Here is a 17,027-nt window from a genome sequence, read left to right on the forward strand (position 1 = left end):
GCAATGCTCTGCTGGTCTTCATTAGTCTGCTTCAAAAGGGTTCCTGCATTCTGCACTTAGATAGATGGTCAGCCATGCTTCCTGCAGGCTTGATTTATTGGTCAGTTGAGCATCTGAGCGTGCCAGGATGCCAGCCGTTCACTCTAGCCATTGCATCCCTGCCTGGAGAGAACTCACAGAGCAGGACGCCATCTCAAGTGTCACTGGGGAAACACCACAGAAAGGCTGAGAAATGGAGCCTCTGGTGGCAGTCGGGAGATGAGGGTCAGATGGGTAATGTCAGTTGTTAGGGCACGCTCGCTCTGCGCTACTTCTTGTTTCTGAGTACAGCTGCTTAGCTTAGGCTATGCTGTCCAGCATTGATGTTATAGACTGATTTGCATATCTGTTAAATACGAATGCTGAAATCCTGACTCCTGATGTGACATGTTAGAGATAGGACCTTTCTGTTGGTAATTAAGGTTCTGTGGGGTCTTAGGTTAGGACTCGGTCACAAGAAGAGACTTCAAGGAAACGTGTGCTCAGGGGAAAGGCCTTCAAGGAAACGTGTGCTCAGGGGAAAGGCCGTGTAAGGACACATCACACCTGACCACCTGGAAGCCAAGGAGAAAGGCCCCAGGAGAGACCAGACTTGACAACGCCTTCATTGTGGACTTCCAGCCTCAGTACTCAAAACAGCTGGGAAACATGTTTCTGTTGTTGAAGCCACCCAGTCTTGGCTCTTGATGAGGGCAACTGAGCTGGTTAGCATAGCTGAGAAACATGTGGGGAATTTTTTCATATGAGTGCAGATGTTACCTTGCCCCAGAATTGAGCTAGACTCTAGAGCCGGGGGTGGGGTTGGGGTGCAATGTGGATTTCTAGAGGTATAGAGGTATAGGTATTTGCCTAGGCTTGCATAGTGATTGCAGGGGACATGCTGATGTGGATGGATGGGTTTGTGGCCCCATCTTTCCTTGCCTCTGCATTATTCAAGGTGTGCCTAATGGTGACTGACATTGAAGGCATGCCAGGTTTGGGATGAATGAAGTCTTTATGCAGCTCTGTGTGCCTATGTAGAAACCTAGTGGGAACTAGATGGACATGGTTGCCTTGTCAATCTGGGCTTGCCCATGGCAATGACATGGAAAGGGCCATCCCAAACTTGTGATAAACCATAGGGAGCCATCTGCTCTAGAAACCACTCTGTAGAATAGTAGCTCCTAACCAGGGACTGTGCTGTCCTCCTGGGGACAGGAGGCAGGGCCTGAGACACTTTGTCACAACTAGGAGAGAAGGTGCTACTGGCATTTAGTGAGTCAAAGCTGATACTCTGAACAGACCAGCCCCCCACCCCCCACCCCCCCACAATGAGAGATAGCCCCCAAGCATCCTTTGGGCTGACAATAAGAAACTGCAATAAAACCAGGTTTCTTTGCCATGATTTAATTAGGGAAGAGCACTTCTGAACAGGAGAGCCAGGCTGAGTAGACAGGAAAACAGAGCAGATGCTAAGCTGACTACCTGCTGACTGTCGCATGATGCAGGGGAAACTGCTGACATTTGAAGGCTGCTAAGGCAGTGGAACAGATTGGAAGGGAAGGTTGTCTCCCGAAGTGCAGTGATGGCTGAGGCCCCTCTCCCTGCTGCCAATGTCTATGTGACAACCCCTAGACACACCCCCTTAGCATCTGTAGTTTTCTGCCTTCTGAGGTGAGTGTCCAGGAGCAGCTACAAGGTAGGAAGCCCAGGCTGCTGCTGACCAGAAGAAACTGGGCTTGAAGGCCTGGGGACCTCAGCAAAGAGACGTGACCTCAGGAGGAAGAAAGGTGGACACCTGTTCTTCTGAGATGAGAAGGAAGCAAGTGTCCTTGGTGATGGGAGCTGAGACCAGAGGCTGCAAAGGCTTAGGTTCTGTGTGCCTCATGGAGTTCCCCCAACTACTTGCAATCCAAGGGATGTTTATTAAGCTTTCTGAGGGGAAAAGTTGCCAGGTTGGAATCAGAGGTAAGTCCTTTCGCAACCCAAGAGGCTTCTGCGGTCCTCTCCCACTTTATCTGCTGGGACTCCAGCCTCAGGGTTTGCCTGTGAGCAAAGTCAGGAAGCACCATGAGAACTGGCTCTGCCCACAACAGCAGACAGCATCCTCCTTGGGTGTGGTGTGTGGAGGCGGGATGTATTCTCCAGAAACAGACTGGCCTGTTTGAGTGAGCCCTTTCCACATCTGGATTGTTGGGACACAGGCTAGGTCAGTCATTTAGAAAGTAAAACTGCAGGATACCCAGGTCAATATGAACCTCATGTGACACATAATCTTAGAGAATTTTCATTTATCTGAAACTCAAGTGTAATGGCTCCCTGGACTTGAGTTGGATGTTCGCCTGGAGAGAAAGGGTTAATACATCATAGCCACACGCCTGCACGCACAGCCCAAGGTTACAGTTCCATTCTGTGCAGCCTTTTCTGTTTCCTGTTCTGCCTTCTGAGACCATGGTACAGGGTTTTCTTTCTCTAGCAGAACAGCTAGGAACCTAGAAAGCCGTGCAGGGGCTGGTTGGTCTCCCCGCTGTGGGGAGCTAAGATCACTGGGCATCCTTTGACTGATAGTTGGAGTCCCTGAGCACACTGGAAAGGGAGGGCTGGTTTATCTGCTGGCAGGGTTGGAGGAGCTAGACATCTGGGAGGAGAGGGCTGAGAATAGATAAGAGCCAAAGCTAAATCGAGGTAGCTGTGACAGTGGGAGAGGAGGGTCCGGGTCCTGTCTGGAGAGGCAGGTGGTCGAGGGCAGGCTCAGTCCTGCTCAGCCTTGCACAGTCTTCCTAGTGTCTAAGCAGTCAGAAACAGGGTTGACTATGGCCCTATTTAATGTCCATTCCAGAGGTTGACTGGTCTGGCTTTGCTTCCGCAGCCCCAGCCTCATCATTCTTTTTATAATACCTCAAGGATTCTCCTACCCTAGAGCCTTGGCACATATGGCCCTTTCTGTCTGGAAAGATTTCTGTTTGTTTTGTGAACTTCCTGGTGAGATATAAATACACCAGATAGGGAGGGCACTAACGGCAGACTTACAGTACCATTCCTCCAGAGTCCAGCTTCTTCTCCTTATTTACAGAGACTGGGTAACCCCCAAAAAGCCAGACCACAGAAAGTCACCTCACTATGGGCAGTGATTTCTCATAGCTACAAAGATAAAGTCCTCCCTTCAGCTGGCATGCCACATGCTACCACAAGACCATGTGCAGCTCGGATAGATGTAGGACGGAGTGATGGGACTCTCAGGTGAGGGTCTGATGTCCTCCCCAATCCCTTCTTCATGAGGGACTGTCATCAGGCCTGATCTTGAGAGTCTCTTGCAAGTAAGTAGTCATGGATGCTTTGGTGGCAATGACAATGCTAGGCTGGGAGGACAAGCCTTTGTCTTTTCTGATTGTTGCTCAGATACCCAGCATGACCCCTGTCCAAGTCAGGCACTTGGTAAAGTGCTAAAGTGCTCTGGAATGAACCATCGGGGCTTTTCCTTCACCAGCTACCTGGCCCCCATTGTATAGATGAGGGAACTAAGGGGAACCTGTCCAGGGTCTGCGCCTACTGATGCATGGAAACCAGAACCTGTTGCCCATGTGGGGTGTCTGTCTTTGGAGTTTATCAACCTCTGCTCTGTGGAGTGGGGATCTGGCTCGGGATGAGAAATGATCCCAAGTATCCCATGTCTTTAGGTGACCGCTTTGTCTCCATTTCCCCAGGATGCACTTCTGAGCCGGTTGTGGTTCCCGATGGCCCTCGCAGTGAGTCCGTGGAAGGAAGCCCTTTCCGTCCTTCCCACTCCTCCTCGGCGGTGTTTGATGAAGACAAGCCGATAGCCAGCAGCGGGACTTACAACTTAGACTTCGACAGCATCGAGCTGGTGGATAACTTCCAGAGCTTGGAGCCGTGCTCTGCCGACTTTAAGGAGTGTAAGGTGAGCACACGGAGGAAATCCACTGAGTCCGTGCCACCCTCCAAGTCCACGCTGTCCCGCTCGCTCAGCCTGCAAGCCAGCGACTTTGACGGTGCTTCTTGCCCGGGCAGCCCCGAAGCTGGGACCCTTACCACAGATGCATGTGGCACAGGATCCAACAGTGCTTCCAGCACCCTTAAGCGAACTAAAAAAACACGGCCGCCTTCCTTGAAAAAGAAGCAAGCCACCAAGAAACCCACAGAAACCCCCCCAGTGAAGGAGACCCAGCAGGAGCCAGGTGAAGAGAGCCCAGTCCCCAGTGAGGAACACTTAGCACCAGAGACAAAGACGGAGTCGACCACACCTGAGGGCACTGGTTGCACCTTGTCAGAAGAGACACCCCTGGAGCCCCCTGCTGTCCCCACAGCCACCTGTCCTCTGACTTTGGAGAGTGCAGAAGACGTTAGTCCCCTGGTTTCTGGAGGTGGCAGAGTGCAGAACTCACCCCCAATTGGGAGGAAATCAGTGCCTCTTACCACAGCCTCTGAGGCAGTGGAGGGGACCCTGTCGGACAGTGGGGGGCAAGAGGAATTGCCTGCCAAAGGGCTCTCAGTGAGGCTGGAGTTTGACTATTCTGAGGACAAGGGAAGTTGGGAGACTCAGCAGGAAAACGCCCCTCCCACCAAAAAGATAGGCAAGAAACCAGTTGCCAAAATGCCCCTAAGGAGGCCAAAGATGAAAAAGACCCCCGAGAAACTGGACAACACTCCTGCCTCACCTCCAAGGTCCCCTACTGAACCCAGTGACACCCCTATTGCTAAAGGTACCTATACCTTTGATATAGACAAGTGGGATGACCCCAATTTTAACCCCTTTTCCTCCACCTCAAAAATGCAAGAATCTCCCAAACTGTCCCAACAATCGTACAGCTTTGACCCTGAAGCCTGTGAAGAGTCCCTTGACCCCTTTAAGGCATCCTCTAAGACCCCCAGCTCACCTTCTAAGTCCCCAGCCTCTTTTGAGATTCCAGCCAGCACCATGGAAGCAGACGGGGATGGGTTGAATAAACCCGCCAAGAAGAAGAAGACTCCGCTAAAGACGTAAGTTGAAGGAGGGAGGTGGTTAAGGGCTGTGAGCGGGCGTGTGTTCCAGTGACTTTCAGTTCTGTGCCTGAGAATCCCCAGCTGTCCTTGTTCTGCCCTCTGTTACTATGGTGACACCATCTTTGTGGCTGTTCCTCCAAGGCAGGACATACATACATTGCCTTTCTCTCCGAGGCCTCAGTGGTTTTATCTTCCCATCCTAGAACCCACAAAGCCCTTGATTGATTGATTGATTGATTGATTGATTGATTACCTCAATAAGTCAGTGGCTTGTAGCTTTATGTTGACCCACTGATGACTTTTCAACTCCTGGGGAGTATGGGAAGTTCCATAGGAAACGAGCAGACATGAGAGACCTGGCCACATTCCTGTTGGAAGCTCAACTCCTCCCTGGTTAGCATATGCAATGCCTCTGGATAAACTAGGATATACACCCTGCAAACTAACATTAAAATGTACAGCATGGACTGGCGAGATGGCTCAGCTGGTAAGAGCGCTGACTGCTCTTCCATAGGTCCTGAGTTCAAATCCCAGCAACCACATGGTGGCTCACAACCACCCATAATGAGATCTGACGCCCTGTTCTGGTGTGTCTGAAGCCAGCTACAGTGTACTTATGTATAATAATAAATTTAAAAAAAAAACTACAGCAGCTGTTTCTACCTGCTAATGTGATTTTAACTCAGGGACATCATATGGTACCAGGCTGCAGGAAGCCCCAGATGGAAAGCTGTTGCTTGCCATCTGATGAGCCTGCAAGAAACAGGCTCTTTAACCGGGTGTGGTGGCACATGCCTTTAATCTCAGCACTCAGGAGGCAGAGGCAGGCAGATCTCTGTGAGTTTGAGGTTAACCTGGTCTCCAGAGTGAGTTCCAGGACAATTGGGACTGTTACACAGAAAACTCTGACTCAAAGGGAGAGGAGAGGGGAGGGGAGGGGAGGGGAGAGGAGAGGAGAGGAACAAAGAAACAGGCTCTTTGCTGCCTACCTTCTCTCTGGTCATCTTTTTTCAAAACAAGACTTGAAAGTCACTCTAAGAGCAGAAGAGATTAGTGTGACGTGGATGGGGGAAGCAGACCTACAGTCCCAAGGCAGGAAGAATGGCTCTTGCCCACCAACACTTGCTTCTAGATGTGTAGTCCAACTTTGTTGGCCATTCGACCATGTGCAGGCTTGCTACAGGCTGGCTCTCTTGGGAAGCATCAACTGTAATTTAATCAGGTGGAAAAGACTAAGTCCCCCTCCCAGGGCAGAGGACCATGCCCTAGTACTGGCCCCTCTGGGTCTACTTGGCTTGAATGTATGTATTATTATATTGAATTATGTTATATTGTATATAATATTGAATTATGTATTATTATATTACATATTATTATATTGAATTATATATATAATTTTTATTGAAAATAGATGTCTTTCATATGGTATGTTTTCATTATAGTTTCCCCTCCTGAACTCCTCCCACATCCTTCCTAACTCCCCACTCACCAAATCAACATAGAACTTTATTTCAAAAGTAGAATACTACCCACAAATGTCTACCCTTCAACACCCTAACTTGGAAGGGGAATCACCTGGCAGCCACTCCCTTCTTGTTCATTACAAGAGAGTGTGATGCATCCCTTAGCTCATCAGAGCTGAGGAGGGTTGACCTTGCAGCTGACCCTGCGTCCTGGTCTCACCCTTGTACACATGTGGGTCTGCCGTTTGGAGGCAGAGCTCTTAGGTACCAAGCCTCTGGGTGGCCAGAGCTGGAGAGGAAACTGTATCCAGGCAACCCCTTCCCACAAGGCTGCCCTGCTGGAGCGGAATCCACGATGGATGGTTGCATCCTAGCCCACTAGTGCCCAGTGTCTGCAGAATTATCTTTTTTGTCAGTTCCTTCTGTCTGTCTCTCTTCTTTGTCTTCTTGTCTTAGGATGGTTGAAGATGTGATGTCTGTGTGTTCTCTGTTGTAAGTAAATTTAATGTACTCTGCCTCTTGCACCCAGTGTGGGGCTTCTGCTCGCAAGCCCTTTCCCTCTGTTCTCTGTGGTGGCTGCTATATTTCTGTGTCAAGCCTGGGAGTGATGGGTGCAGGGCTCCCCTGGACTCAAGGTTGCTTTTCTGTTTCATCTCCACACTGTGATCAGCATGAGACTGCTTGCCTGTGAAAAGGAAAATGTGATTACCAGCAGCCTGCTTGTCCGTAACAGAGCCCTTCCCCTGCTTGGTATATATATATATATATATATATATATATATATATATATATATATATATATATATATATATATTGCTTTTTAACTCCTCATTCCCCTCCTTTATGTTATATGTTGGGCTGGTGGGTGACTGCTCACAGTAGTAGCAGGATGCTTTCATATTAAGCACAGCGCGAAGCCTGGCCAGAGACCACCGAGGCTGGTTCTTGTGTTGTGAAGTACTACCATCTGGACTCTTGCAAATTCGTGCTTTCAGAAATCTGAGGGAATGTGGGATCAGCCCAGTGTGGAGCCCACGGCTGAAGTCCATTGCCAGTGTGGCCGTGTTCTTCCTGGTCACTTACATCCAGGCTGGATGTTAACCTGTCAGATCCATGGGTAGCTTTGCCAGGCATTAATGCAACTGGCTACCTGTATGCCTCTGGTGCTCTGTCTCCTAGCCAGGGCTCTGGATCTATGTACTTTCTTTCCCCCTGCCCTTACAGGGGCAGCTCCCCTCCCCCGGAAAGCACAGAGTCTCCCAATGCTGTCTTACCCAAGCTCTTTACTTACTATTACAAAACAGTTATATATTTATATGCATGAATAAATATATGCCTTATGTTGGGACTAGACTGTTTTATGGTAAATGCCATAAATGCAGTAAATAACCATATATGGTAATTTTTTTAATGACCAAATGCCATTGTTGGAGTGTTTTATTTGAGAGTACACAAGGAAGGAACTTGGGTACCAGATTTCTGTAGCTACTCAGTTAATATGGAAAACAGAAGTGTGTGATGGATTTAAAGGGAGGGACCATCTCTTCCACGCCTATGCTCTGGCTTTGCCTGGTCCAAAAGCCATACTGGGGAGGGCTGGAAACCAGAAGGGAAGGGCCAGTTTGCAGGTTGGAGGCCTTCATTTTTGATTATAGAAATGACCCCAAGAGCAGGGTGACTAATGGACCAAATCGCACTGTTTATGCTAAATCAGAATAGTACAGTTTATGCTAAACTGGAATTAGTACTTTTTATGCTACACCGGAATAGTACTGTTTATGCTAAACCAAATAGTGCTGCTTATGCTACAACCAGCCCTTTCTCCGGGGGCCAGTTGGACACTCCACCTCCATTAACTTGTAAGAAAGAAAGAAAGAAAGAAAGAAAGAAAGGAAGGAAGGAAGGAAGGAAGGAAGGAAGGAAGGAAGGAAGGAAGGAAGGAAGGAAGGGTGTAGAATCTGGTCCATTAACCATAGCCAGGGGAAAGACATAAAATACCACCCTCCTCATCTCTGCCTCCAGTCAGAATCCTACCCAGTCTTCCAGAGCAGAAGGACCCATTGTGCTCTGTGTTTCTGTGAGTACAAAGGGCTCACAGGATCCCCACGGGATCCAGAACTTTTCTGTTTCTGTGTGGGCTCCTCTGGCTGTTCATTAAGAGCTGTGTCTCGTTGCACATGTGCAAATTGGATCCTGTTAATTAATGTCATAAGCCTACAGCCCTCCCCCAACCTTAGCTGGCTCAGAAATTAGTCTCCTCACCACGACTTTGCTTTTATAAAAATAAGAATGGTTAGTTAAATTTAGCTGCATTTTTTCTTCTGGGTCAGCTCTCCAAAATGGCTTGTCTTTAAAGGTTTCCAGCTTGGTGGGTCTTTCCTTTGGGGGCTAAAGTACTATTAGTTAAAAAGTCAGAATGAGCTCCCTTTAGCTGGGGTTTGGTAGGTGGGAGGGCTAGGAAGTTACTGGGTGCTTGGGAATGACCTGTGACCCCGTTTTATTTACATTTCCTGTTTTATTTACAGTGACACATTTAGGGTGAAGAAGTCCCCAAAGCGGTCTCCTCTGTCTGACCCACCTTCTCAGGTACGGCACTCCCGTGACCCCTTCAGTGTTACACTGCTGAGTGGGGAGTTAATGCTGCTGTGTGTGTGTACACATACCAGGCACATGCATGCACACACACCAAAAGGGGCAGAACTCACTTTGGCAGTGATTAGGGTATGTGCTGCGGGGGGATTAGTTGTGAAGTGGGAGCTGGCTGCATTTTAAGGCAGGAATTCTTCTAATTCATTCTAGCCATTAAACCTGCTGAGAACTTGTATCAGGTTGAGAGATTCTTTTGAGATTAGTGGACACAGAGTGAGAAAATGGGTGAAAACTGAATATGTATCAGGAATAACAGATTCTGCCATCAGAATTACAGCAGGAAAATGAGGGAGGCTTACCCTTAAGAAATGGCTACTTGAGGCTGGAGAGACGGCTCAGTGGTTAAAAGCACTGACTGCTCTTGCTAGGGATCCAAGTTCAGTTCCCAGCACCTACGTCGTGGTTGACAACTGTTTGTACAAAGGTTCTAACACCCTCTCTTGGTCTCTGTAGGTACTGCACACACACACACACACACACACACACACACACACACACACACACCACTTATACATATAAAATAAATCTTTCCCTCTTAGCTGTGTTTCTAACATGCTCATGCCATGTCTTCGACCCTCTGTAGACCGAGGAAGATAACCCTCGCTATGGCAGGCTTGCCACCGAGGGTTCTGGGTGATAAGACAAGTTGCTCTTTAGATCCAGGCCATCTTCAGTTGCTGACCAGGTGGAACGAGGACCTTAGCTCCAGGCATAGGAGGTCCAATCATAGCTCTTCCTGAGCTCTCCCTGCCCTGTACAGCAGCAGTCAGAAGGGCTGGAGTGATGACTGTACTACAGTTAAACTCACTGGGCTCTCTCTGACAACCAAGATAGAGACTTACTGTTTGGCTTTGAGATAGGGTCTCACTGTAGCTCTGACTGGCCTGGTACTTATTACATAGCCCAGGCTAGCCTCAGTCTCTTAGGATTGAGATCACAGGTGTGAACCACTATATGAGACTTGGTGGTAGTAGTGGTGGTGCTGGGAATTGAACCCAGGGCTGTGCCCCCACAAGGTAAGCACCATACCACGGAGCCACATCTCTAGACCTTGCAGAAAGAGTCCTACACTATAGCCCAGCCTCGTCTCACAGTCCCAACTGTCCTCCTGCCTCAGCTTCTCAAATGCTAGGATTACACCATGTCCAGTTTTGTTTTGTTTTTTTAAATTAACTTTAAAAAAATTTTTTTTTTAAGATTTGTTTGTTTATTTTATTTTTGGTTACACTGTTGCTGTTTTCAGACACACTAGTAGAGGGCATCAGATCCCATTTCAGATGGTTGTGAGCCACCATGTGGTTACTGGGAGTTGAACTCGGGACCTCTGGAAGAGCAGCCAGTGTTTTTAACCTCTGAGCCATCTCTCTAGCCCCCAAATTAACAGTTTAATTAACTTTTTTTTTTAATCCCCATCCCTAATTAGCTAATTTTGATAGCCCATGGCCACTCCCTGAAATCAACCATCAGTAAAGGAGATCCATAGAGGAGAGAAGGGGTTTCCTTGAGAGGCCCTGTGGATCAGAGTCCCCAGAGAACAGATGGAGGGGTTTCCCTGGCTTGTGGGACATGGTTTCTGATGAGGAGACTGGGTGAAAGAAAAGGCTGTCTCATCTCCCCACAGGACCCCACTCCAGCTGCCACACCGGAAGCACCCCCAGCAATCTCTACAGTGGTGCATGCCACAGATGAGGAGAAGCTGGCAGTCACTAGCCAGAAGTGGACGTGCATGACAGTGGACTTGGATGCCGACAAACAGGACTTCCCTCAGCCCTCAGACCTGTCTAACTTTGTAAATGAGACCAAATTCAATTCACCCTCAGAGGGTAAGCAACTCGGTGGCCAGCCAGACCCACACCTTGCCTTGGAGAATACTGTCCCTAGGGGGCAAAGAGCCAGAAAAGATACTTGCCAGCCAGGTAACCATTACCCGTGTGACAGCCTGCACGCCTCCCACTGTATGCAAAGCTATGGCTTGAGAGCACCTGTCCCTTGACCCTAGGATGCCTGCTGAGAACCAGAGTAGAACCCTCTAGCCCAGATTCTGAACCCTCACTTGCTTGTTCTTGGCTGGATGGCTTGGATGCCTTCTGTAGCTTTGAAAGGCTCTGCTCCAAAGAAACGCCTTTCACACTGATCTTTGACTGTAGGTCACTCCACCTCTGGGTCTTCTGGTACCAACCTTGTTCATGTCCCCCACAGGATGGGTAGCCAATATGACCACCCATTTCAATCAAGCCTGGGGCCAGAGGTTTACATCCCGCCACCCACCCCTGCTTGCTATTGAGAATTTGATTGCATTTGGAGGGTCCCAAGCACTTGTCTTATCTTGGTGTCTACCTTGATGCTCTGTGTTCAGTTTCTGCTTTCTCTCTGGTTGTTGGGTTTGAATGAGTCATAGATCTTAGGGCTGGGGTGTTCTCACAGGGCAGAGTGCATCCTGCATAAGCATTCCCCACTACATAAACAACTAGTGGCACACTCACTTATACTCCCAGCCGTCTAGAAGGCAGAGACAGGAGAACCTGAAGGTCACCCTCCTTCCCCACCTTTGCCTGTCTCAGCCTTTGCCTGGATATCCACTCCTTCCCTTGCTTGCCCTTAATGCTTGATCTGGGGGCTCTTAAGACCGTGATGAAGAAGTTTGTGCATTTCGTGTTCATTACTGGGCTGTGTGCTTACTGAAAGCAACAACTGGTTCCCTTCCATGTCTCCACACTGCTATGAGCATCATAGGAGCTGAAGATGGGTTTGAGATCAAAGAAATGCATGGCCAGGGCAGGGAAACAGCAGAGTATCCGCTCAGTTGGTTTGATCTCTGCAACAGCTGCCACGTGCATAGGAACCTGAGGAGGGAAAAAAGCCACTTAGATAGCATCTCCAGTTCCCTGCTGGCTCACCTTTCTTGAGCTAGATAAGAACCTTTTAAACACCAGAAAGAAAGAAAGAAAAAAATAAAAAAAACATTTAGAAACCAGCTTGGGCTTGGTATTGAGAATTAAAACACATTTGATCTGGCAGTGTGTTGGTCATGAACTAAGACAGTTCACTAAACTTTTTGACAATTGTTTCTGCAAAAATTCAGCAAATAGGGAAAGCTTAAGGAGATGATGCAGTGGGTCAAAGTGCCTGCTGTGCAAGTAGGGGGACCTGGGGTCAAATCCCAAGAACCTCTGTAAAAGCTGGGTGCACAGGACAAGCTTCACCGTGCTCCAGCAGAGAGATGGGGGCAGAGACAGGAGGGTCTCGGGAAGCGTAGCAGTCAGATAGTCTGTCATATTCATCTAAAGAAACAGAACAAGAAAACTCACCTCAAACAAGTGGAAGGCATTGGATGACAACTAAGCTTGTCCTTTGACACCCCTGCATACACTGTGCTGTGCACACACCCATATTCACACATATGAATATTCATATGCACATGGAGAGAGAGAGAGAGAGAGAGAGAGAGAGAGAGAGAGAGAGAGAGAGAGAGAATATTCAGCAAATAGGAATATATCTTACTTTGAAACAAAACTCTTTTAAACCTGCCCATTGAGAAAATATCAGTAAAGATTTGGCAAGTGACCATCCATTTTAACAGTTGAGTGACAGATCCCATCCATGTGATGACACCATGCCTTTTGGAGGCCTTGGCCCTGCCGTGTTCATCTCTGTGAAGCACCCTGGAGATAGAACCCTCTCATCGGGTCTTCCCTCTTGTTCCGCACATCAGACATCTGGGGTGCTGATGTGAATCTCAGAATGAATCAGTTCAGGGCTACAGCTGTGGTCTGAGACTTCATCATACAGAAGTCACCAACCACAGGAAGAAGGAAATACTGGGTTAGACATCATAATTACTAGTGGAGCCACATCCACAACAATGGTAATTCTATAGGAGAGAGAACCAGAGCGGGGACTGTTATTTTGTATACAGGGCTTCATTTTCTCTGAGCTCTGTGGTAGATCCTGTAGTCCCCACTTTTAAGATTGAGGGAACAGAGGCTCTGTGCTGAGAGGGCCTGACGAGATCCCCACATGCCCGGTCTGTATGGTTTCGTAGTTCTTTTCTGCTGTTTAGGTGAAGATAGATCAGGCTTCCTGCCTTCATTTGTAGGATGAAGGTGTGAGCTAGTTCCTTCCTACCTGGGGGCACAAGCATCACTGAAGAGCTTCAAGTTGTCTTTGCTATTTCAAAAGCCCAGAGGACAGTAGTTTAGCAAGTACCCACAGAATTGCACTGTCTTGTTTGGTTGAATGTCACCTTCCTGCGTTACCTCCATAATCCCCCGGTGAGTACACACTCTGTTCGACAGTTCTGTGTTCTCACCTGTTTAATGAATGCCCTTCTCTTCCGCACTGTTTGGAGGCATGGTGGCGTGGAAACAAACCCGTTCTCTAAGCAGAAGAAGATTAGGAAATGTTAGGCCAGCCTGTCTCTAGGACCTTACCTGCTTTGGGACCAGGAGACCCGGAGAGAAGTTGCTTTTATTTTGTTCTCAATGTACTTCTTCTTATTTGTGTGTCAATGTGTGCTTACATGAGCTTCTGTGCATTGTGTGTGTGCCCTTGGAATCCAGAGGACATTAGATCTCCAAAAGCTGAAGTCACAGGCCATTGTGAGCCTGTGTCCAGGTTGGGTCCTGGGAACCAGATCTCATCCTCTGGAAGAGTTGCATATTCTTAACTACTGCGCCACCTCTGCAGCCCTGCGCAATTGGTTTTAGACCTGCAGAGCTGCATAGCCATCTGGTGCTACCACCTCCCTATACACATACTTCATTTAGCTCCTTCTCCTACATCCAGCAGAGGGCAAGGTGCCCATCTGGGTGGGTACTGTGTAGGTGAGTGGAGTCCTCTCACACTTCCCCAGGCTCTCTGTCCATCCACCTCCCTTAAAAAAAAATCACCTGTGTTCAGAGAGAAATGTTAGAATGAGTAACCGTAAATCTGGTCATAATTCTTCATGTTTGTGCAACCCATTGTAGGACTTTCATGTTATACCTTGTCTTTTGTAGTTATTGTTTGGTTTGGTTTTGATTTTCAAGACAGGGTTTCTCTGTGTAGCCTGGCTGTCTTGGAAACAGCTCTATAGACCAGGCTGGTCTCACACGCACAGAGACTGCCTTCCTCTGCCTCTCAAGCACTGGGCTTAAAGGTCTGCACCGCCACCACCTTGCCATTTCATCCCGGACAGCATGGTACTTGGGGTTTCATTTTGTCACTGAATCAAGTGAGTTCAGAGAAAGCTGGTCAGTTGACTCTGCTGCTCCTAGAAATGAAGACCCTTCATCTTTGGCCCAGGACATTCCCTAGTAAAACTCTAGTGATTAGTTAGGTCCTCTTTGCTTCGAGAGGCCCTAGTAGTGGAGTAAGTCTCCAAAATGGCCCTTGGATATGAGAGGATCCTAAAAATAACTGTGGACCTCTTCAGTAAATAGCCTGATCCTTCAGTGCCTCAGCCATCTCTGAAGTTGTAAAGACATGAGCCACTTGGTGCTAATGATGGAGCTCTTCCTAGCCTGGTGTGGTCTGATGTGAGAGGGGGCTAATTGCACTTGACCTTATCTGCGTGCCTACTCTGTGCGGTTTAGAATGTAACACAGATGAGACTCCCTCCCTTCCTCCCTCCCTTCCTTCTTCCCTCCCTCCCTTCCTCTCTCCCCCCTTCCTCCCCCCTCCCTCCCATCCATGTACTAGGAAGGTACCCAGGGCGCTGTATATTCTCAGCAAGCATTCCCACTGAGCAACATCCCCAGCCCATTTTGAGGCAAGTCTCCTTATTGAGTTGCCCAGGCTGCCTTGGAACCTAACTGTAGCCCAGGCAGGCCTTGAACCCACATACTCTACCAAGCAACAGATTACAGGACCTCGAGAGAGATCCCTAAAACCAGCTTTAGTGTGAGATATTCTCTCAAACTGTCAGACACGAGCCTCAAAGCTACTAACAGCACTGGGGGAATGAGCAGCTGACAAGCAAAGCTAGAGGAGTGTTCTGGACTTCTTGGGGGTCAGCGAGGGGCTGCTGATGTCCCCGTGGGGCTCCACGTCCCACGGAGAGGGACAGGTACAATACAGTTCCCAGATGTCTCTGGGACATGCCATTCTATGTGCAGACTTTGAGAGTTAGAAGAGGAGACCCCCAAAGCGTGTGTGCCTTCCAGACTGCGCTCTTGGGTCTGCCTGTTGCTGACCTGTACGTGGACACACGGCTTCATTTCCTTGGGTCTCATTCACATTTCCAAGGGCCAAAACTCCTACCAGCAGGAAGCTTACGGACTGAAAACATCTGAACCGTGCGTCTCAGAGGGCTGGATCTGAGGACTCTATCAGTGATGGCCCCCGAGTGCTCGTCTGGGCCAGGTCCTTCCGTCTTTCCCCTGTACTCATCTTGCCTGTTTGCTTTCAGAGCTGGACTACAGAAACTCCTATGAAATTGAATACATGGAAAAGCTTGGCTCCTCCTTACCTGTGAGTTCCTCCTTTACACTGGCCTGGCAGGGGCTTCTGTGGGGTCCCTCAGAGTTGTCCCATCACATAGAGATGCCAGTCCTCATTCCTAGGCTCATTGCTCCAGGCCTTGGAGCACTAGTATGACCACCTTTACTGGTGACTCCTCCCTGTTAGCCACACTTTGTACAATCAGTGCCCAAAGCCACCTGAGCTCTCTTATTGACCTTGACCGTGGATGGACTCCCGGGCGTGAGCCTCAGCCCTGGTTATGGTGTCTGCTCATGGCGCTCCTGCCCAGCCAAGGAGAAAAGAAGCCTTCTTGTTCGTCCTTTCTGTCTCTTTCTTTGGGGTCTGCCTTCGTTACTTTCCTGTCACTGTGATAACACTATGACCCAGTGAACCTACAGAAGAGTTCATTTGGGCGTATGTTCCAGAGGGTCAGAGTCCATGACAGCAGATCAGAGGAACATCATAAACCACAAGCAAGAAGCAGTCTTTAAACTTTCAGAACCCACCTCCAGTAACATACCTTCCTCCAGCAAGGCCATACCTCCCAAACCTCCCGAACACCATCATTTGAGGACCAAGTATTCCAATGCACAGGATTGGGAACATCTCATTTAAGCCTCCATAGGCCCTAGTGGCAGTGACCTCACTGGGGTCAGCACACTGCCATCCAATATTCCCATGTGAGGACTGAAAGCATGGCTGGCTGGCTCCGCAGCCTTAGTGCTGGCATTTGCCACTGTAGCCCATGCATGCTAAGGCCTGACCAGGGCACATGGCGGCACCTTAGGTCTCCACAGCCCTTCCCTCCCTCCCACCCTCTCCTAGTCACCTCTTGCTTTCTCCTCTCCTTTGAGAAAACTGAGGCTTACTTGTTCCCTGTGGACCACTGCTTCCTTCACTTGGGTGGCGAACTTAGGTCACTGCACCCAGCTAATGTATGTGTGACTTTGATTCCTGCAGCAGGACGATGACACTCCGAAGAAGCAGGCCTTGTACCTTATGTTTGACACTCCTCAAGAGAGCCCCATCAAGTCTCCTCCAGTCCGGATGTCGGAATCCCCAACTCCATGTTCAGGGTATGACTTGTACGATGAGAGAGTTGTGTCTCAGGCTGGTGGCCCCCGAGTCCTTGTATACTTTCCCTCTGTTACTCTGACTTCATTCCATTGCATGTCTGCAGGTAGCCCATAATTTAGTCTGTCCGCAACAGCATGGACACATCACTTCTGGGCCCAGGGCCCTTTGAATGAAGTTGAAACAACTGACTTAGTACCCTCTAACAGACAGACAGACAGACAGACAGACAGACAGACAGACAGACAGACACATAGAGGGAGAGAGAGGGAAGGAGGGAGAGGGAGAGAGAAGGAGAGAGAGAGACAGAGAGGGAGAGGGAGGGAGAGAGGGAGAGAGGGAGAGAGGGAGAGAGAGAGAGAGAGAGAGAGAGAGAGAGAG

The 17,027-nt window shown here is 48.9% G+C and overlaps 1 protein-coding gene across 1 annotated transcript in view; it reads left to right on the forward strand.

Annotated features, from left to right (window-relative positions):
- Tacc2 (transforming acidic coiled-coil containing protein 2) overlaps window positions 1-17,027 on the forward strand; it is a 208,097-nt gene that overhangs the window by 165,938 nt on the left and 25,132 nt on the right. Inside the window, exons 9-13 of the mRNA XM_029535953.1 lie at window positions 3,723-5,016; window positions 9,008-9,068; window positions 10,753-11,047; window positions 15,520-15,581; window positions 16,533-16,648. Of these exons, the coding sequence (XP_029391813.1) occupies window positions 3,723-5,016; window positions 9,008-9,068; window positions 10,753-11,047; window positions 15,520-15,581; window positions 16,533-16,648 (1,828 nt within the window). The remainder of the gene's footprint in view (window positions 1-3,722; window positions 5,017-9,007; window positions 9,069-10,752; window positions 11,048-15,519; window positions 15,582-16,532; window positions 16,649-17,027) is intronic.

This window comes from Mus pahari, chromosome 1 (assembly GCF_900095145.1).
Source record: "Mus pahari chromosome 1, PAHARI_EIJ_v1.1, whole genome shotgun sequence".
In the NCBI taxonomy this organism is placed as follows: Eukaryota; Metazoa; Chordata; class Mammalia; order Rodentia; family Muridae; genus Mus; species Mus pahari.